This window comes from Talpa europaea (genome assembly GCF_964194135.1).
Source record: "Talpa europaea genome assembly, chromosome: 6".
NCBI lineage: Eukaryota > Metazoa > Chordata > Mammalia > Eulipotyphla > Talpidae > Talpa > Talpa europaea.
In genome coordinates, this window is record NC_140072.1 from 80,983,236 (window position 1) to 81,000,221 (window position 16,986).

Below are 16,986 nucleotides of genomic sequence, written 5' to 3' on the forward strand. Positions count from 1 at the left end.
TTTGTTTGTTTGTTTGTTTATACATGCACTGGGTACAGTCAGAAGCTCGGGAGGGTGAGAGAATTCACCAGAGCCAGAGCAGGAGCAGAGCAGGCAGAAGGACCGAAGTACACTGCTGAGGGGAGCAGTGGGCGGCAGGAGAGGTCTGCGTGCCATGTGGGACCCTCCTCTGGTGACCGGGGAGCAGCCGGGGAGCAGCCGGGGATCGAACCGGTGCTGCAGAGGCCACAGGCAGCTTCGCAACCCAGCGCTCAACCGCTGCGCCACCGGGGAGGCCCAGGACTTCAGACTTTTTGTTCAGAGGTCCATTTCCCTTTTAAATATCTTCAAAAGTAACTTTTTTTTTCTACGTATGACTTTGCCAAAATGGAATGAGCTACCAAGCAAAAGGGTCAGACCTGCATGTTTTGTTACCTATTTGATTATCTTCTTCTGAAACAGCGTCCAGGCTCTGTGAGGTCTCTCTAGCCAGAGCTGATTTCCCTGTGAGGGTCAGAGTCCCAGCAACATTTGGTGAAGCTTTCTACTGTGATTAATTGCTCTTTTAATCTTAATTTTGACCTGCTAACTCTATTTACACAATTTTTTCTCCCAGTTTTTAATAACTTTTTAAAATAAAAATAATAGTACATGCTCAGTATAGAAATTTTATTAATGCAGAGCAATATAAAGAAGAGATGAATTTCTCCATCATCCTGACAGCCAGAAGTAACAATTTTAGAAATATTTCTTTCCAGTTTTTTTTATGTTGAGTGTATCACAAAATGAATACTTGTATTTTTCAAATTTTTGTCATCTTTCTGTTTCTCTATTTCATTATTTACTCTTCCTACTTATTTGTGAAACACTCAGGGATACTGGGGTTATAGTGTATGGTTCTGTTCACTATGTTTCCATTCAGAATTAGAGATGATGCTTACATTGATGTAACAGAGAGTTAGGTGACTGAGATTTTTTTCCTCTCAATTTTGGTAAGTAGAGGTGCTCACACGATGACATGAAAAAACTGACAAGAGAATTTATAGGTCACACTTTGAGCACTGAAGAGGCTTTCCATATATATATTTATATTGTAACAAATATATCAAATAAGTTTGTTTCCCTTACTTGATAATAGGTATACCAAATAAGCACTGTTGCACTCTAGAGAGGTTATTACATATTTGGAGTAGATTATCTTTAAAAGCAGGTAAAGACTGGAAATACAAATGGGTGGAAGAGAGGCAAAGATAAATTCACAGAACCACTAAACAACTTGATGGCAAAATAGGATGTTTTGTAATCCATTTGAGATTGATTATACTGTCTCCCTGCACACATACCTGGATGTACTTACCAAAAATCGGATGCCTGTTTGAATGGACCATGGATCTACCTTAGCATGAAAATTGCTATTTTTTTTTAATGTGCGGCCAGTGCATACTGAATGTATGTTAAAAAATCATATACTTCTTTAAGGAATTCCTTAGTGGATTCACATATTCTTGGCAAGTGTCAGCTATGTGTTGGGAACAGGGGTGGTGGGGGTCTTTGAGAAAAAAAGGATCTGGAACCACAGTGCTGTACACCAACAGATCCAGGGCTTTTGCAGCTCTGAAAATTAACTTCCTCTTCTCAAAATAGCTTCCTCTACTTAGTGGGAAACAAACTGTACACTGCACCCAGGCCTCAAATCTCCTGGTATCTGCTGGTAGAAGCTGCCCTTCTCTTAGTTCCAGTTGTAAACCTTTCTTCCTTTTTTTTCAAAAAAGATTTATTTTTTATTTATTTACGAGAGGTTTCACCAGAGACAGAGTGGGGAGCAGAAAAGATGTATCTACTGAAATACACTGCTGAGGGCAGCAGTGGATTACACGAGAGGTCTGTTGCTCCATGTGGGTTAGCTCCCTGGCCTGGTATTGAGCTTATGCAGCAGTCACTGGGGATAGCTTGATAGGGCTGAGACTTTAACCCCTGCGCCACCTGAGAGGCCCTCTAGTTGTAAGCTTTTCAAAGCAGCCTTCTGACTGGCCTTGTAAGCTTTTCAAAGCAGCCTTCTAACTCACATATAATATCACATATAACTCACCTTCCTGTAGTCAGTACGGGACAGGCACAAGGTAGGAGAGGGGGTGAACAAAGGGGTGTTTGAGGGGTGCTTTTCTAGAAGAAAGGGTACAGGGTAGACAGCATAAGAACTAGGAAGTGCCATCACTTACCAGTGTGTCTGAGCTCTGTCCAGAAACATCAGCTACAGTGACCTGACCTGTCCCAGATGGGCATGCTGCGTTTCTCTTTAACTGGATGGTATATAGTTATGATTGAGGCTTATCTGTATAGGGAATGGATTTTGGCAATAACTTATACTGTCCATCATTTACCCAAGGTTTATATCATATTTAGAAGTCCAACACCTAGGCCTGTATTTTCTGATCTTATACCTTTGCAGTATGCTTTGATGTTTGTTTTTATCATAATGACCTTGGGAAATATCAAGTGAGCTTTGTTATCACTATTTTATAAGACTCAAAGACATGAATTAATCTGTCCAATACACAATAGGAATTAAGTGGCAGGGACTGTTGGTTCTCCTGAGTCATCCAGAACCCCTGCTATGTGCCAGATGCCACTTCTAACTGAATGGTGGTGCTCACCAAGTGGGAGAAGTGGAGGTAGCCAGGAAGGGTGGAGATCCCCTCTGTTGTCAATGTGATGATCAGTGTGATGACAGGGGTCAGGCACACCTTTCCTAGAGACAGTCCAGATTGTTACTAAACATCCCAGTCAAGGCTGTCCTTTCTGCCTCTCTGGAATTTTCCTGCTTCCCAGATATTTCAAGGCCTTAACTTCTTCTCTGTGTTGCTGGTCTCTGTAATCTGAGTTGGCTGCAGACCTGAAGTTTTCATCAGTTTCTTTTTCAGTGCACAAGCCAATCCTAGAAACACGACTGTTGATAAGGGCAGTCCTGAAAGAATGAAAATGCTATCTTCTGTGGTCTTGGTGAAAGCCAGTTTTTATTTTTCTTCAAAGCTTCAAAATAATTATGTAGTCATAGAGGAGCCCATTACTTGGAAATTATTTTTCTAATGTGTTTCTCTCTCTGGCCTTCTTGGTATGCCTCCTGTAGTGTTTAAGGAAGCTGGGAGCTTCAAAGCCAGGAAAATGAACCAGATCTCTTTGATGGCATATTGTTATTACTGGTTAGCATTTCTGGAACTAGCAAGCAACTTGAAAATTATGCCAATTTGTCTTGTATGCATTGAACTTTTATCCTAGCAGTATTTCCAATGTGATATCTCAGATGGTCAGGCAGAAAGAAACCAGAGGGTCTGAGTGTATTGTTAATGACTGAAGTCCAAACAAAGTGAACTGGGACCTATTTAATACCCAGTGTAGCATGGCCATAACAGTGATATTCTCTCCTCTTATTGGATCTTCTTAAATTTAAATAGTCTTGATGTAGTATATAAAAATACTGTGAATGGTGTTTTGATGTCTGTCTTCTGCATACAATAATGGACATATGTTTCTCAGAGCTATCTGCCGTGTGTCCAAATCAGACAGGGTCATGAACAAATGTCCATTGCTTCCAGGTCACAAGAACAAAAAGGTCACTCACTCTCTCTCCTGTCCCATATCTTTAAACTTTAAATGAGATGAAAAAACTTGTCTAATCAAGTGAGGGATAAAAAGAGCTGTCAAGTTTAAAAACATGGTGATGAATAGCTTCGTATCAAATGTGCAACAACCCAGACTATAGACTGTAGGTAAAAAGTAATGTTCCATTAGGCATTTATATACTTCATGACTAACTTTGCAATATTACGGAATGGTTAAGTCTGTGTGTTGATACATTCTGTGTATCCTACTTTTTAAGCATTGAAATGTCACAATATAACTGTGATAGTATATTGTCACCTCCAACAGGAAGATCGGGTTTATTTTCCTTGCCATTGGTCCAACTTGACTTTATCTTTTTTTTTAATCACTATACATTTCTTGTACCCATAATAAATTTCTTGCCTCCAACTTTGTTTTATTTTGATTCTGCCGCCTTCTCATTCTCTCCCCCCAGCTTCCCCTCTCCTTCCCCGCTGCCATGCTTTCTCTTTGGCTGCACCCTGGCATAGTAAGATACTGGCTGGCTTGGAGTATGGGTAACTGATTAGATGACTCTCTGATCTCTGATTCTGAGGAGGAAGAACAAGAAAGGGACAGGGGTTTGGGATGTTTGTATCATTAGAAGAACTGTCACACCAAGATAATGATTGTGCTTCAGAGCTGCAGTTTCTGTTTTCTTTTTTTTTTTTTTTAAGATTTGTTTATACAAGAACTGGGGTACAGTCAGAGGTGCAGGGGGGTGAGAGAATTCACCAGAGACAGAGTGGGGAGCAGAATAGGCAGACGGACTGAAGACACTGCTGAGGGGAGCAGCGGGCAAAGCAGGAGAGGTCTGCCGCGCCATGTGGGTAGCTCCCTGGCTGGCTGGGAATAGAACCCATGCCACAGAGGCTGTGGACAGCTTCACAGAGCGGCGCTCAACCCGCTGCGCCACTGGGAAGGCTCAGTTTCTGTTTTCTGAGTTAGAAAGAATGGGACTTGAGATTAAGAGTTTCTTTGCAGTGTTGTAGTATTAAACCGTTACCTGAGTTTAAATTGAATAACTGAATAACTGTGACCTTCAACAGGTTTCTTAGCTTTAAGCAAGTTTCTCATCCAAAAAAGTGGGAGTTAAAAATAGTACTGAGATCCTAGAGATGTCATGAGGATTATAGTATATAGCCTCCATAAAGGACATTGTCTGGTATATAATAACTGCCTGATACATATTAGATGTTGTCATTTTACATTCATTGGACACAGTTGTCTCTATGCCATTGGTATTTTTTCTTTAAAGTTCAAATATGAGGAAAGTGACAATTTCCTTTTGTTGGACTATTTAGATCAAGATGGTAAACAGATGCAAGATTTGCTGCTAGAGTTCATGGAGACCAGTGGGGCATAAAATTGGATCTTTACAGAGAACACAGAGACCATAAGAAAGCTGCTGTGGAATTGGTTAGATGTAAGAAATTGAGACTTGAGATCCTTGGAAAATTTAAGATATCATTGAATCTGAAATGGCCAGAAAGACTGAGTACCTGCTTCTGATTTATCTGAAATTTTTCTATTTTTGTAAAAATATTCTTTTCACCAGCATGATTTAGGTCTTTTATGGAGGAGAAAGGATAAAGCTTACCTTTTTTTTTTTGAACTTATAATGTAGAAGTATTGCAAATACAATTTTTTTCCTCTACCACCATCTTATACCTTTTTGACACTTTCTCCCTTTCCCCACACCCCAGTTCTTGTATACATAAGTAAATAAATCTTTAAAAAAAAGAAATAAAAAGAAATAATGATCCTAATTTAATATCTTTTTGGAAAAAAGGTAATTGTTAGCCCTGTAATTAAATCTGTACTAAGAGCTTTTGACTTTCACATTTTGATCTTACTATTTCCTATGCATCGTTGATGTTTTCATGTGCTTGAGGGAAAGGGAAAAGATTCTTAACTGAGTGTTTATTATGTAATCTAGACACTTTTCCATACATTATATTTAAGCTTACTAAAACCCTGTAAAATAATTACACCCATCTTTATAAATGAAACTCCCTGAGGCTCAGGGAGTTTGAATAGTTGCCCATGGTCACACTGTTGGATCAAAAGAGGAGTTGGGTTTAGACAGAGTATGGATTATGTCTGACTTCAGATCTTCTATGCTGACATTATCAAAGAGATAAAAATCAATTTTAAAAAGACTTGCCTTTGTCCACACTCCCATTTTCTTCTATGATTCTTCCCTACTATCCTAAATGCTGGCTTTTTTTTTTTAGATTTAGTTATCCGTCTACTGTGTTTAATGCAGGTGAAAGAGTAATAGTTAAAAAAGATGAAACGTCCAAGCTTATAGAATAGTCCAGGGTTTTCCACATTTAAATGATAATTTAAAAACTCTAAATTTGATGGAGTCTTTTATATAGTCAAGAGTGTGCCTAAGACAGATAAAAACTAAGGAATTTAGCAGAAGTATCATAGCAATATGAGTTCATTTTTTTCAGACCTAAGCCTTCAGAATCTGGTGGGATAAATCCCATCCCTCCATAAAAGCTATGAAAATATTGGTAAACATAGCCGAAATCAACTTCTTCAGAACTCTTGAAAATTAGCCAACGGCTTCCAATAATTTGAAGAGTGTTTATTCAGGAAAAACTGCTGAATCTCGTTAAGCAGGGTTTGTGACACTAACTTGAACAGCTCCCATCTCCTTCTGCTCAAGTCTGTAGTAATCTTGAAAACCGGCAGTATTGCAAATATGGTACTTGTAAAAAAACCAGCAACCTTGCAACCACTCGATGGAGCAGGCTTTGTTTGGAACTACTCAAAAAGTCCCATTTCCAGAGCTTTATTCTTATTTGACCTATTTTACTGTTCTCTGGAAACCCCCCTTTTAGGGCATTGTTGTATTTGACCTGATTTGAAACTCAGGATTTGCTCTGTAGGAAAGTCTTATCCCCAGGGCCTTTGTCAAATACAACCTGTGAGGATTATTTAACATTATAGCTGCTGAGGGGGCAATATCAGTTGGGCAGATAAGAACCTGGGCAACGACCTAAAAGGAAGATATGGGGTAAGATATCTGTAAGGTTTTTTTGTTTGTTTGTTTGTTTGTTTTTTAAAAAGCCTGTCATATTCTTAGGGAATCAGAAGACTGTCACTATATGCTGGAGTGCGTGCATGCCCAGGAAAACTTGAGAGAACCCCAGTTTCTAACCTGTAACCTTAGGCAAGCAACAAATAAAAGATAAGGCAGTAGTTTGAAGTGCTTAAGTATTCAGGGCATTCCTAACACACATACAGAACTCATCAGCAAATGCTGGGAGACTTATTGGTACAGAACATTTTAAAAAAACATTAGGCTCCTCATTAGCTAACATTAAGCTAATTGAAATATCAGTGGTTAGAATTCAGAACTATAGGAATTCAGACCTTCTAGAATCCATTCAAGAAAGCCACCATACTGACAGCAACTATTATAATGGCAGTAAAAAGCACTAACAACAGCAAAAATTGGGCGGAGTTGGGAGAGGGGCGCCTGATTTCCAGAATTGCTAATTCTGTTATTATACTATGTGAATATTTGCTTTTCCAGAGAAAGATATAAGACACATGAAATAATGGGAAAGTGTGGTTCTTACACTGGGGAAGGTGGGGGGAGTCATGAATAGAAACCAGCCCTTAATGAACCCAGATGTTGGACTTATTCTACAAAGATTTTAATCAGTTATTATATATTCAGTGAGTCATAAAGTAGAATATATAAATAAAGAGATAGAAATTATAAAAGAATATATAAATTCTGGAGTTGAAAAACTATAATTGAAATGAAAAACTCACTAGCAAGCCTGGCACAGAGATTCGAGATGGAAGAACAAGTAGCAGACTGAAAATAGATGACTTGAGATTATCTAGCCTGAGCAACAGAAGAAAAAAAAATGAGAAAACTGCACATAGTTGAAAGACCTGTGGTCACCCTATGTTTAATGGAAATCCCGGAAGAGAAAGAGAAAGAGGGGGCAAAAGGAAATAGTTTGAGAATTAATAGCCAAACTCTTCCCAAATTAATGAAAAACACTAATTTATACATCAAAAAAATCAACAAAATCCTAGTAGAGCAAAGAAGATTTATGCCTACACATGTCATAATCAAATTGTCAAAAGACAATGACTAAGAGAGAGAAGACAGCAAGAGAAAAATGCTATCACACACAAGGACTCCTCGATAAGATTAACAATGAACTTCTCATTAGAAACCATAGAGGGGCCTCCCCTGGTGTTGCAGACATTGGGCGAAGTGCTGTGAAGCTGTCCGCAGCCTCTGCAGTGCTGGTTCAATCCTGGCCGTCCTGCGAGGGTCCCACATGTTGTGGCAGACCTCTCCTGTTGTGCCCGCTGCTCCCCTCAGCAGTGTATTTTGTCAGTCTGCCTGTTCTGTTCCCCACTCTGTCTCTGGTGAATCCTCTCACCCTCCTGCGAATCTGGCCTGTTACCCTGATTCTTGTATAAATAAATAAATAAACAAATAAATCTTTAAAAAAAGGAAAGAAACCACAGAGGCTAAGAATTAATGAGATGAAATATTCAAGATGCTGAAAAAAGATTCAACTAAGAATTCTATATCTGACAAAACTAAAAAACTGAGGGAGAAACTAAGGTATTTCCAGATAAAGAAAAATTAATAATTCATCGCTAGTAGAACTAGCAGATCCACAAAAATCATAAAATGGGCAGTTTACATTGAAAGGAAAAAATACTAGATAGTAACTTGAATCTACCAGCTCGCTGGTAAAGTTAAAATATAAATTATAAGATAATAAAAGATCTATTTTTGTTTATAACTCTTCTGTTATCTGACTTAAAATGTAATTTCATAAGGAAATAATTATAAGACTGTTGGGCCTATAATATATAAACACATAATTTATATAACCTTAATAGCACAAAGAAGAGTGAGGAAAAGTTATATATTGCAGGAAAATTTCTATATATTATTTCAAGTTCATATTAATCTGAACAACATTGTTGAAACTTCAGATGCTAATTGTAATTCACAGGTCACCTCTAAAAAAAAATAACTCCATTACCATAACCAAGTTGAATTCATCCTAAGAATTCAAGGGTGGTTCAACATCCCCAAATTAATCAGTGTAATACACCGTTTTAAGAAAATGAAGGTCTGAAACCACATCATCATCTCAATAACAACAGAAAAGGCACTTGAGAAAATCTAATATTCTTTTATGATTAGAAACACTCTCAACAAATTAGGAATAGAGAACTTCCTCAGTCTGACAAATGGCATCTGTGAAAAACCCTTAACTAACATCATGCTAATAACACATTTCATATGACAATTTTTTACATGTTGAAATTATTTTAGATATATAAAACAGAAGTTGTTTTTCCTGTTTTTAATGTGACTTTTAGAAAAAAAAATTGCCTAATATGGCTTACATTTGTAAGATACATTTTATTTCGATTGGACAGTGTAATTCTGAAACCAGGGCTTGCACGGCCTACCAGATCTGGGTCCTAGTCTCTGCCCCACAGGAATTGGATGACTAGATATGAGGATATAAAATAAGTAGACAGTGTACAAAGAAGGAAGTGTATTGAATGCCGCCTTTCCGTGAAGAAAGGAGGCTTTGTTTTTTTTCACAGCTGTAGCCTCATTGCCTAGAAAAGTATCTGACCTGGTGACATAAATAAAATTGGTTGTATGAGAAAAGATTCAGTAAGATGGTGGTGTTCGTTATTTATTTATTTATGTTTATTTATTAAGCATTTGCTATTTTCTAGGTACTGCTGTGGGTACATTGAATCAAGCAAGTAACAAGGTAGTTTAGTGATGGCAGACAGGGCCTGTGATAATCACCCAGCCATGAGATGAGAATACAAGATGTTGTAAAGGAACTGGAGAATGGTAGCTCCATTTGACAAATTACTTTTGTTGTTGCTAGATTTTTTTGTTGTGCAAGGCAAATCTTTAATGCTTTTTGTAATTAGGAAAGTATATTGTCTGACTTATGATTCCCAAATATTGGAACCTAATTTAAATTTTTTTTAAATGTTCATATCAATCAAAATCCTTCTGTGCACTGGGTTTGGCCCAGGAGCCAACTAAAGCTTCATCAGGTAAAGTGAATGTGTAATTCCAGTGACTCCTTACCCATTGAAGCAAAGAATTTAACTAGTGCTACTACAGCAAGCCTTCCCTGGCTTCCTCTAACTATTGTTAGGTTTCATACTCCATGACACTTGTTACATGGCACACAGTTACATTTACAGTCTAATTTATGTCTGTGATTGTTTATTATCTATCTGTTCCTTGGAACACTCAAAAGTTCCCCAGGTATAAGGGCAGGATCTGTTTTTGCTAATCACAATTGATAAGTAGATGAATGAAGTGGACAGGCGAGATTAGTTTTGAAATGCATTCTATAAAGAGAGGCAAAACAACATGAGTATAACATCTCACTTGGAATTCTGTGTTGAAAGACTTAGTTCAACAGCCAGTTGTTTTCTCTGCACAATGTGAGAAAAGATGACTTTTTTCCCCTACCAAATAGTGTTATGTATGCTAAAGTAGGTCAAAGCATATTTTGGGAACACTAGCATTTGCAGCAGAACACATTAATGTCATGTTAGTATTTATTTGTATTTGGTAATTCTAAAGTTCTCAGAGTTTGACATTTTAGGCTATAGCTAATCCTCTGGATTTACTGCTCTGCCTGGGAAAAGCAGAAACACTCTTCCCTTATATGGTTATTAAATATATAATTTTTGGATTCTCAGTATTGGTAAATTTTAATTATTTTAAACTCTGGAGGAATAAGAAAGCTGAAGCGAGAACTGGCAAGGTTCAATAGAAAAGTTTTCTTTGGAAAAAAGGAAATAAAAAATATTAATAATTCACCAAGTTAAAGTTGACAGATTTACTGTAGTACTGAAATAAAATAGAAGTGTATACTGCTGAACTAGAGAGGCCATCTTTTTATGCCTTGAGATATAGTAAAAACATCTGATGCTGGAAAAGTGAGAAGCAGCAGGGGGTGAAAGGAGAGAAAACCACAACCTGTTTTAGTTTTTTTGGAAAAGTTTTAACAGTGCTAAACTTCACCCTTTATATTTTTATAAGCTGCAGAAAGTCCTAAAAGATTCTTAAAATGGACTCAGTATGGTTCCGTTTAGATAGCACTCTCAAAATGTCAAAATTATAGAGGTGAAGACACATTAGTGGTTGCCAGGGGTTAGAGATGGAGCAGGGAGTTCTGTCAGTTCTTATTTTGTGCATCTTTGGGAGTGTAAATATTTAGGGTTGTTAATTCCTCTTGATCCTTCTATCATTAAGAAAAGACCTTCTTTATCTTGGCAGTGTTCTTTGCCTGATATTAAGAACCATTTCGTCTTTCTTGTACTTATTACTAATAGGATAGGCATGATGTATCTTCTTCCTTTCTTTTACTTTTAATCTGTTTGTGTCTTAATATTTAAAGGGTGTTGCTTTTAATTGGATTGTACAGATCATTTGCATTGAATGTGATTTTCTGTATGGTTAGGTTTAACTCTGTCCTTTTGCCATTTATATTTTGTTTGTCTCATCTGTTTGTTTTTTTTGGTACGTCTTTTACTCCCATTTTGTCTTGCCTTGAATTGAGTATTTTTTTATGATTCTGTTTTCTCTCCTTTGTTCTCTTATTGGTGATGGCAATTTTGTAATTTTAGTGGCCACTTTAGGTTTTATTTTACTCTTTTAGCTGGTCACATCTACCTTCAAGTAGCAATGCATACCCCTTCACATATAAGAATCTTGCAGGAGTATGCTACTTTTATTTCTTCCCTTCCAAGCTGTCATGCTGTTATATTTTATTTATATGTGTATAAACCCCACTCTCTTTGTTTAGTCAGTCATCTTTAAAGAGATTTAAATAATAAGAAAAATTCATATTTGCCCCTGTAGTCACCATTACTAGCGCTCCTTGTTTCTTTGTTTAGATTCATATTTTTATCTGGTATCATATTCCTTCTGCCAGAAGGACTTCCTTTAGCATTTCTGGTAGTGCGGGTCTGTTGGTAATTCTTTCTTTCAGCTTTTATATGTCTGAAAAAGACTATTTATCACCTTCATTTTTAAGTGTGTTTTCTCTGGTTTCATCATGTTTTAATACTTTAAAGATGTTTCTCCATTGTCTCCTGTCTTGTGTTTCTCATAAGAAATTTACTGTCATTTTTAACTTCGTTTCTCTGTATATGACGTGTCTCTTTTTCCCCTCTCTATTTGCTTTAAGATTTCTTTTTATTACTTGATTTTGATATATATGTATTTAATCCTGTTTCTTATGTTTTGGGTTTATTGAACTTCTAGGATGTGTAGATACATATATAGTTTTCATGAAAGCATTGTTCAGTAATGCTTTCTTCAGATTTCTTTTTGTTCCCCACCTCCTCATTTTCAGGAATTCCAATTCTTTATATATTATCAGGATATATATAGTTCACTGATAATCTTTTAATTTTAAATTCTTATTTTCTCTGTGTTTTCATTTTAAGTAGTTTTTTTTCCCCCCCAAAGAGTTATTTATTTATTTATACAAGCACTGGGCACAGTCAGAAGCGCGGGAGGGTGAGAGAATTCACCAGTCAGAGTGGAGAGCAGAGCAGGCAGACTGATGAAATACACTGCTGAGGGGAGCAGTGGGTGTGGCAGGAGAGGTCTGCGCACCATGTGGGGGACTGTCGCCCGGCTCGCTGCGCCACTGGGGAGGCCCCCATTTTAAGTAGTTTTTAATGCTGTCTTCAAATTCATCAATCTTCTGCGATTAATTCTATCAATTTGGGTTTTTTAAAAAATCTTCTATGTCCCTGCTTAACTTTTTTAAAGTGAGGGATACTGTTTTTAATGCCACTGTGTGTTAATTCTAATCTGTCTAATATCAGTATTCATCTCTTAATAATTGATTATTTTTCTCATTATTGGCCATATATTTCTGCTTCTTTGGTAATATTTGAATAGATACCAGACATTGTGAATTTTGCCTTTTTGGATGTGAGTACTTGTTTGTTCCTATAAATAATCCGAGCTTCATTCTGGGACATAGTTAAAGGTTCTTGGAAACAACTTGATGTTTTCTAAGGTCTTGCTTTTAAAATTAGTTTGGTAAGACCAGAGGAGCATCTAGTCTATGACTATTTATTCCCTACTAGTGAAGCAAGACCCTTTTGTGTTCTCTGCCCAATGCTCTGTGAAGTTTGAGGATTGAGGTTCCATCTAGGAACAGACCCAATTCTGGGGCCTGAGTGTGAGTTACTTTCTCTCTAATCTGTTCATATTTTTCTCCTGGCTCCCAAGTAGTTTCATCAGTTGGATGTACTGACAGTGGAAACCGGTAGCTTTGTAGATCCCCAGGGTTTTCTTTGTAGCCCTCTTTTCTGTATGCTGATTTGGGGACTCTAGCTGTGATGTCTCCAGAACTCTCAGCTCCATCTCTTCCATTCAAAGAGTCTGCCTGGCTTCTCCTGGTTTCTCGCATTCTGTGTTATGATCTGAAAACTCTCCCAAGGCAGTAAACTGGGGCAATCTCAGGACTTACCTGATCTGTTTCCCATCTCTTGGAGACCACTGTCCTACATGGCTTAATGTCCAGTGTCTTGAAAATAGTAATTATGTGTGTGTGTTTGTTGTTTCAGGTGGGAGGATAAATTGGGTTCCTGTTACCCCACTTGGTTGCAAGTGGAAATCTCAAAATTAGATTTTTTTCTTCATGTATTTAATGTCACTATTATTTTATTTAAAAAGTTATATTTTAGCTATTTATGAGTAAATCAATTTCTAGACATGCTTGATATACACTAATGCTAATGTATATACACATTAGTAGGCCAAAGTAGAATGCCTGGAGACTAACTCATGAATGTATTTTAAATATTTAGTATAAAGGAATTATTTCAGTGGGGCATTTTTCAATGGATGATAGCGGTACAACTGGACAACTCATTTTAAGAAGAAATTAAATTTGGATTTTCTTCTCATGTCTTTAGCCTACACATATCCCAGATAGGTTAAAGATATACTGTAGAAGTATGAGAAGAAAATACAGGCAATTCACAAAATCTTCAGGAAGAGAAAATCTTTTTAAGTAAGACACAAAGGTTACAACCATGATGAAAAATATTGATATGGCTACATAAGGATTTTATATCTTTTATAAGGCAAAAAAAAAAAATACTAGAAACATAGCTGATAAACTTACTCTGTAAAGACTTCTCATTTGATAGTGAAAGAAAGAAGACTATCCCACCAGAAAAATGGGCAGAGAATGTGATTAGGTAGTCACAATTATAGGCAAAAAATGTATGTCCAGTATTTATTCTTAAATTGTGCTATTTCAGATTAATATTAATAGTAACAATAAAAATAATTTTTCAAATTCAACATTTCTTTCAGAATATTTCAAAGATGCTTCAAAGAAGGCAAAAAGTGGACTTATGATTGTAAAACTGGTTAGCCCATGTACAGGTATGTTCTTTCCTCCCTTGGATATTTTTAAACATTGTGACTAGAAGGAGTATATACTAATTTGCTTTGTGTATTTACTCTTTCAGAATAATTTTTAAAGGTAAGATGCCTTTATAAGATGGCAAAAGCAAGGTAATGACATTACTAGTCAGTCTCCCCAGATAATTCACTGCATCTAAACATTTTTTATTTCTTTTTATAATTTTTATCTATAGAACTAGAACTATTCATCAGAAATACTGGCAAAACAGAAAAGTAGTATGTTTGATTTCTCTCTGAAAACTTGGGCTTTTTTTTCTTTTTTAATTTATTTTTGCATAGAAGAACTGGGGTGTAGGCCAGGTGCGGGGGTAAAAGGATTCACCTGAGATAGAGTGGGGAGTAAAACAGGCAGATTTACTGAAATATATTGCTAAGAGGAGCAGCAGGTGAGACAGGAGAGGTCTGCTGTGCCATGTGTAGATTATCTCCCTTACTGGGCATGGAACTCAGGCCATAGCAGTGATAGTGTGACAGCACTAAGACTTAACCCCTAGGCCACTAGGGATGCTCCTGAAAACTTTGACTTTCTTAAACTAACTTTTGTAGGAGTAATTGTCTAACACTGGCCTCTATTTTTATTCATTTTGTGGTATAAGTAAAATAAACAACCAGAGTAAAGAAAAAAGAAGCTTTTACCTGGCTTGCCAAGATTTGGGTAGTTTCATTTTGAGTTGTATTTTGCTTTTTTTCTCACCAAAGAGTAATCTATTTTTGCCTTGTGGAAGGGTAATTTTATTTTTATTAAAAGCCTTGTATATTAAAGATACACATTTTATTGGAAATAATTTTATTTTACCTTTATATTCAATGTATTTTCTGTTTTGTTCTCTAATCTTTAGGCAAAGTATTAAAACATATTATAAACATGTACTGAATATTGGTGATATTATTTATCTCTATGTGGAATTATTATTCCATTAATCTTTTTATAAGATTTATCAGGTTATTTTATAAGGTTTTACATAGACACTTGGTATTTAAAAATCTGGAGCATTCTCTTAGTGACTATAACACTGATCAATGAAAGCAAGAGAAAAATCAAGGAGTACTGACTTGTTATTGTTAGGAAGATATAAATAGCAGCAACAGAGGGAAAATTTTTTTTTACTTCCTCCAGGTTTCTCTTCAAAATGAAATCAAATGTAATTGGTCAGCTGTATTATTTGGAACTTAGTTATGCATAAGACTAAGAGAGGTAATAAATGTTTCTTCAAGAGGTTTAGATAACAGGAAAGGGTTTTTGGTTTTTTTTTTTTTTTTAAGATTTATTTATTTACTTATACAAGCACTGGGTACAGTCAGAAGTGCGGGAGGGTGAGGGAATTCACCAGAGACAGAATGGGGAACAGAACAGGCATACTGATAAAATACACTGCTGAGGGGAGCAGTGGGCGAGACAGGAGAGGTCTGTCATGCCATGTGGGACCCTCACCCATGGCCGGGGATTGAACGGGCGCTGCAGAGGCTGCGGGCAGCTTTGCAGCCCAGCCCTCAACCTCTGCGCCACCAGGGGAGGCCCGATAACAGTAAAGGTTTCAAGGCATTTAAAAAACGTAAAGGTACCAAAAAAATTGATCTGATAAAATTTGTTTTATCTGAATGTCTAGACAATGGAGAAACAAATGTTTTTGTTATATTGACTATAGAAAAATTAAGGCTAACATTTACTGTACACTAAGTGCTGTTCTAGGAACTTTACATAGATACTGTCATTTTAATCCTTATAAAAACCCTGTGAGGTTAGGTTCAGCATTGCTCCCATTTTACAGGTATGGAAATAGAGCCACAGAAAGTTTTGCATAGCCTCCTGAAGGGCACATGCTAATAAGCGTGTGATGGAGACAGAGATACTCAGAGTCTTTCATGACACTAAGCTAAGTCCTTGTATTGAAGGAATAAAGCCTGCAGATGTGCATAACACCCTCTTCCAGCCTTTTTTTTTTTTTTTTTTAAGAATGAAAGAGAAAAGCCATCCAATTTAGTGGATATTCCTTATAGTTTGAAGCATGTTATTGTTTTAGGGCCCTTACCTTTCTCACTTAGAGCTAGCCATTAGGGTTTGCAGACTCAGTCCATATGTTGAACCCTACATGTAGGGTGACGTTTGTTGCCCTGGTGACAGGGACCCACATGTAAGCTCAGTTCATCTGGCTGAAATACTAGGTTGGGGTAATTTAAGAATGGATTTTCCCTCACAATCTGACAGAGGATTCAATGAGCGCCTTTGTAGCAGATAAGATAAATGATTTGTACTTTTTTATTTATTGGTTTAAGTTCAGTGAGGATTAGAGAGCTGGAAAGTAAACATCTGTATATAATAACTATAAGGTTTTCTGGAGTCAGTTTATGTAGAATATATCTATGTATGTTTATGTTCATTTTAAGAACATTCCTCAGAACTATTGGACGTTTTGTGATTTTTTTTTTATGTGTGTGAAAACTTACAAATAAAAAGCAGATTTATCTTAACAGGGGAAGGAGCCATGTACTTGTTCAATATGTATCTACAGCAGCTGTTTGAAATAAAAGTTTACAAGGAAAAACACCATTCTTGGTTTATAAATCAATCAGTTCAATCAGGTAAGTGACTAGTATATATATATATATATATATATATATATATATATATATATATATACATAAATGTATGTGTATCTCCATTAACTAAACTTTTACATTTTCAATGAACATGGGGGTTTGGGTCTGTCCCCTAGTTTGGAATCTGGCCAGGGTTTAGCCTTCCTTGGCATCAGAGCAGGCTTGAAAAAGGAATGATAATTTGAGCAAATTTAGAGCAATACCTGTGTGGTAGGAAATTTTAAACTAACGACTCACATTGTCTCCTAAAA

The 16,986-nt window shown here is 36.6% G+C and overlaps 1 protein-coding gene across 1 annotated transcript in view; it reads left to right on the top strand.

Moving 5' to 3' along the window:
- Positions 1–16,986, top strand: part of RNASEH2B (ribonuclease H2 subunit B) — a gene marked incomplete at its 3' end in the record, with an annotated part of 54,446 nt that overhangs the window by 7,095 nt on the left and 30,365 nt on the right. The window contains exons 2-3 of the mRNA XM_084235798.1: positions 14,024–14,095; positions 16,610–16,717. Coding sequence (XP_084091924.1) covers positions 14,024–14,095; positions 16,610–16,717 — 180 coding nt within the window. The remainder of the gene's footprint in view (positions 1–14,023; positions 14,096–16,609; positions 16,718–16,986) is intronic.